General features: G+C 38.0%; 1 protein-coding gene across 2 annotated transcripts in view; it reads right to left on the bottom strand.

Annotated features, from left to right (window-relative positions):
• Positions 1-5,255, bottom strand: part of LOC106875663 (probable ribosome biogenesis protein RLP24) — a 9,536-nt gene extending 4,281 nt beyond the window's left edge. For both annotated transcript variants that reach the window (XM_052966148.1, XM_014923902.2), the window contains exons 1-4: positions 5,111-5,255; positions 3,207-3,393; positions 1,842-1,905; positions 1,583-1,668 (exon numbers count right to left, since the gene is read on the bottom strand). In XM_052966148.1, the coding sequence (XP_052822108.1) occupies positions 1,583-1,668; positions 1,842-1,905; positions 3,207-3,393; positions 5,111-5,191 (418 nt within the window). In that variant the 5' untranslated portion in view covers positions 5,192-5,255. The remainder of the gene's footprint in view (positions 1-1,582; positions 1,669-1,841; positions 1,906-3,206; positions 3,394-5,110) is intronic.
• Between the last annotated feature and the right edge of the window lie 451 nt (positions 5,256-5,706).

Here is a 5,706-nt window from a genome sequence, read left to right as displayed (position 1 = left end):
CAAACGTCTCTCTTGCACACCACATCCGATGCTTCTTATGTCCAACATTTATCTCAGGGTGCTTACACTCTGTTGTTTGTGCACACGGACATTACACATCCAGCAGATCATGCTAGCTTCATTTCTTTTGAGCCTACGCATGTCTTCAGCAGTCACGGCACATGTTTTACTGCCATGAAGCATGGCAGGTTGCACACATGCATCATACAATCTACCTTTCACTCTGAGCGAGAGGCCCTTTGTCACCAGTAGGGGAAGAAGCTTTCTGAACTTTGCCCAGGCTATTCTTATTCTAGTGGTAATACATTCCCACTACAGACTTCGTCACCTAGGTAGCGGAGGCTATCAACTACTTCTAGTTCCTCCCCCTGGCATGTGATGGAATCTGTTTTCTGAGCATCTGCCGCACATGAAAGCTATCTTCCTTTGATGTTGCTGCACCTCTTACATGCCCATAGCTTACACTGGGTACATCTTATGGAGTTTCTACCTACACCTTTTCTACAGATTGAGCAGGGCCACCTACCTGAAGGGGTGTGTTGTGTTCGCCTTCCTACTTACTAGAACTTTGTTCTTTGTGACATTGACTCTAAGGCCCTTCGATTCTAAACCTTGCTTCCACACCTGAAATTTCTTTTCTAGTTCTGGTAGTGATTCAGCTATGAGGGCCAGGTCATCAGCATAGAGGAGCTCCCAGGAGCAACCTGTCTTATTGCCTGGAGGACTATGATGAATAAGAGGGGGCTGAGGGCTGATCCTTGGTGGACCCCTACTTCTATCCGGAATTCTTCACTATACTCATTACCAACCCTAACCTTACTAATGGCATCCCCAGTTTCTGCATCACCCACCAGATAAGGGGTCAGGGGACCCTGTCAAAGGCTTTCTCCAAGTTCACAAAAGCCACATAGGGGTTTATCTTTGGCTAGGTATTTCTCCTGCAGTTGCCATACCAGGAATCAATGGTGCTTCTACCTGGTACAAAACCAAACTGCATCTCATCTAAGCAGACTCTCTCCCTAATTAGTTGGGCTATGACCCTCTCTGTGACCTTCATCAGTTGATCCTGCAGTTTGATATCCCTTAGTTATTTCTATCTAAAGCATCACCTTTACTCTTGTAGCCTGTGGCTATGGTGCTGCTACGCCAATCATTGGGTATGACTCCATCATGAACTACCTGGTTTACAATACAGGTGACTAGGCCATAGCCCACACCACCAGATGTTTTAAGCATCTCAAGCAGTGATTCCTGATGCGCCGGGGGCTTTCCCTGGTTTAATACTCTTAATTGCTTTATCTACCAGGGTGCTGTCTATTCAGATAGTTGGTCCCTCTACTGGATCAACATTTGGCAGGCTCTCCTCCTCCTCCTATTCATTCTCCACATTCAGCAGTCTTACATAATGGCTTCTCCAAACATCTGTTGAGAACTACATTATAGCCAAAAGTCCTTTAAGAACATAACATGGGAACCCAACAAATTCTCAAACCATTGTTTTACAGCCAACATGGAAGAAACTTGGCATCAGTGGCGCCCATAATCTGATAGAGTAATGAAAATAATAAAATGCATAACTTACTTGCACAAGGAGATTTGACAAGGTGAATATACTGCTTAACCTCACGGATAGCAGCTTCTTTCCGCAACTCTTTGCCTTTCTGTAATCTATAAAAGATAACATTGAAAACGATAAAATATACAGAAGTAATTTTGATGTGATTAATAAAACAGAGTTATAAATTTGGAGGACAGATTCTTATTAAAGTTATGATTGTTAAATAACTCTGGGGTATGCTCAGTCATGCAAAAGACAAATAATTATGAAGTGAATCAATTACCTGTTTAGAATAAATTGATCATGTCGTCTTTGCCGAATTTCTGTAATTTTCTTCATGGCAGTTACTATGGGTAACAAGAAAAAAGATCAAATATAAATAAAGGAAATGATAGAGAAGATAATGGTGTCTAACCAAAGAGTAACTATCAAAGACATCATCCTATGTTGCAACTACAGTAGCGCATAGATTTTACATCCTATGGGTAGTTTACCAGAAGCGTTGTTTCTCAGTTGATCAGACAGCCCAAATGATTCTCTGGTATACTGTAGGCACAAGCATGGCTGCAAGGTTAAGTTCACTTCTAAGTTGTGGTTCCGGGTTCAGTTCCACTGCGTGGCACCTTGGGCAAGTGTCTTCTACTATAGTCTTGGATCAGCCAAAGTCTTCAGAGAAGATTGGTAATTGCAAATGGTGAGAAGCATCCAGTACACACTGTAAAGTGGTTGACATTAGGAAGGGTATCTAACCATAGAAACCATGCCAAAACACGACTAAAATTTGCTGCATCCTCTGGCTTGCCAGTTCCTGTAAAACTTTCTAACCCATGCCAGCATGGAAAACAGATGTTAAATGATGATGATGTACATGTATTAGTGCCTTCATGATATTTTGCAATAATTGTAAATGAGTTATCACCATCATGCAACAGTGTCATTCATTTCCAATCTTCCATGAAAACTTGTTTGGCCATCAGGGAATATTAATTTGCTTGGCGAAATGCTTAGCAGTATTTCGTCTGCCGTTATATTCTGGGTTCAAATTCAGCCAAGGTTGACTTTGCCTTTCATCCTTTCAGGGTCAATAAAGTAAGTACCAGTTATGCACTGGGGTCGATGTAATCAACTTAATTCCTTAGTTTGTTCTTGTTTGTCCCCTCTAAGGGCAATAAAGAAATAAATATTTCCTATGTAGCCTCTGTTGATTCAAAACATCATTAACTAGCCATTTCTAGTGACATTTATTTTTAAAATATCCCTACATAAGCATGACTGCATGCTTGAAGTTCACTTCTCAACCATGAAGTTTCAGGTGCAGTTCCACTGTACAACATCTATGGCAAGTGTCTTCTACTCTAGCTCTGGCCTGACCATTGCCTTATAAATGAATTTGGTAGATAGTAACTGTGTGGAAGCCTGTTGTATCTATCTACCTATATATATCTGTGTCCCCCCAACACCAGTGTTGGTTTGTTTACACCCCCATAACTTAGTAATTTGGTAAAAAAAGATAAATAGAAAACATACCATCCTCAAGAAAAAATAAATACTGAGGTTGATTTGTTCAACTAAACTCAAGACGATGCCCTAGCATGGCCATAGTCCAATGACTGAAATAAATTAAGATAAAAGAAAGATAATCAATTACTTGTTTGTGTCCACAATTCTCGACTGTATTTAACTGGAACATTCCGTCGCTTTTCAAATTCAAATACTGGATCAACTGCCAACTCTTTACCGGCAGCTTTGCGGAATGCTTTGGTCCATCGTACTTTTCTGGGGTTTCTCTTCTTCTTGAAGGCTTTGTGGCATTTGGAGCGACAAAAGCGGAAAACCTATCAAGTAACAATACAAAGATAATAATGAACTCACCATAAAAACCTATAAACCATATTTTGTGCTCACAAAAACATCAGCATAAAGCCAAAGATTTTGGATGAGGACCAGTACATAAGGTGGCGAGCTGGCAGAACCATTAACACACCAGGCAAAATGCCTAGGGACATTTCATGTCTTTGCCTATTATCCTTTTGGAGTCAGGAGGTTGATGTAATTGACTTCCACCTACATCAAAATTGCTGGCCTTGTGTTAAAATTTGAAACCAATGTTAAGTCAGTACATAGGCACAGCATGGCTGTGTGGTAAGAAGCTTTCTTCCCAACTACTTGGCTCCGGGTTCAGTTCCACTGTGTGGTACCTGGGCAAGTGTCTTCTACTACAGCCTTGTGACTGGATTTGGTAAGTGGAAACTGAAAGAAGCCCGTCATATATACACATTTCTGTGTGAGTGTGTCCCCACCATCACTTGACAACTGATGTTGGTGCGTTTACATCCCCGTAACCTGGCGATTCGGTAAAAGGGACAAATGAAATAAGTACTAGGCTCGATTTGTTCGACTAAAGGTGGTGCTCCAGCATGTCTGCAGTCAAATGACTGAAACAAGTAAATGAATAAAAGTACTTTTTCTACTGACCCTGAGAAAATATCATCCAGATAATTTATCATCTAATAAGAAATTATGCAATTTTGTTTACATATTTTCTGTACATAATATATACATATCAACTAATATGTATATTTTTTTCATATGTCTTCATACAGTCTATCATTTAATACATGTTTCGCTCAAGAACCTGGGCTACCAATAAACATTTTCCCAAGATTTAAAACCAGATTCACTGGAGGCCTGCTTTCTTACGTCTCCCACAGGTGGGCTCTCATCAATGACAGAAATGTTGTTGCCCAACACATCAACAAAGTTTTTTTTAGTGATATTTAGCATGAGAATTGTCTTTTGAAACATCTCATCTATGGGTTCCATCTGTCGCTCATGTTAAGTGGTAACTTAACAGATCACGCAATGTTTATATTTCTTACAACGTTCCCTTTTTCCGTACATTATCTACTTGTGACATCCAAGAATGTCCATCTTAAGAAGTAGATATAACTAGTCGTTCCTTCTAACCACACATCATCCACAGGAACTCGTCGTTATCGTTAATCTACACCATCAACAACACATCTCTGCAAAATTTTATTGAAAAACAATAATTTAAAAAAGTTACGAGGAAAACAAAAGTCAGTGGTGATGGAGACGGGGCGGGGCTATTGCTGTAGCTATTCAATCCCCCCGGGGATTGCAAAAAAATTCAAGTATATGTGTAAATTTAATTCTTAACAATTTATAAAGGGCAAATAAACTTGTAATATTAATTAATATTTAAAGCAAATGACACCTATGCTATACATAGGACCAATATAACAATGCCAACAGATTGTATTGTTATTGGTTTCTTGCGACATTTTAAGACATTGGTTAATTAATCAAATGTTTCGCTCACATCATCTAAAACTTTGGAGAATTTCATATAATAACATGTCTTGTTAACTGAAGAATTTTTCTAACATTAATTACAACATTAGAATAATTAACTAAAATAATTACGAAAGCTCAGTAAATCGTAACTGGTAACACGTGCGTAACAATGTTGTAAGAACATGTTTATAATGGGCTTTTCAATAAGATAAATGATTTCTTATGAACACTAACCTTGCAATCATTTCGTACAAACATTGTTCCACGGCCAGGATAAAGATTACAGGAACAAAAATAACATTTTTCGACCCTCATGGTGACACACGACTGACTTCAACGCAAGTAACACATAAAAGGAAGTTGATTAGCAGCGAATAATTTAAGGAAATAAAAATGCATTTAGTAAAATTAAAAATATATACATATATATTAGTATTTATTAAGGTAAATTTATTAGCTACTGTTTGTTAGTTCTTCTGAAACAAAAAGCAGCAATATTACATTAATGTCATACTGCAGCAAATTAATATTTTCCGGTTAGAAAACAGACATACGAATGCAGTTAGAGTTATTTCCCCTCTATCTTTAGATTTAAATTAGAAACCGTGTATTATGGAAAGGAATATTTATATATTTGGGAAGAGTAATAATTAATACGGATTATAAACACATTCGTCGGTTATTGTTTGTCTATGTTTGACTTCTATTGTTTCTTTCTCATATTCATAGATTTATAGCCTTTTCCATGAATATATATATTTCTTTAAAATTCTTAGTTTTTAATTTTTTAACAGAGTTTTTTTTTGTTAGGGACTTAAACAAACATCAAG

Source organism: Octopus bimaculoides, chromosome 3, assembly GCF_001194135.2.
Source record: "Octopus bimaculoides isolate UCB-OBI-ISO-001 chromosome 3, ASM119413v2, whole genome shotgun sequence".
NCBI classification, from domain to species: domain Eukaryota; kingdom Metazoa; phylum Mollusca; class Cephalopoda; order Octopoda; family Octopodidae; genus Octopus; species Octopus bimaculoides.
The sequence above is the reverse complement of the archived record's forward strand: the minus strand, read 5'-3'. Positions and strand labels throughout refer to the sequence as shown.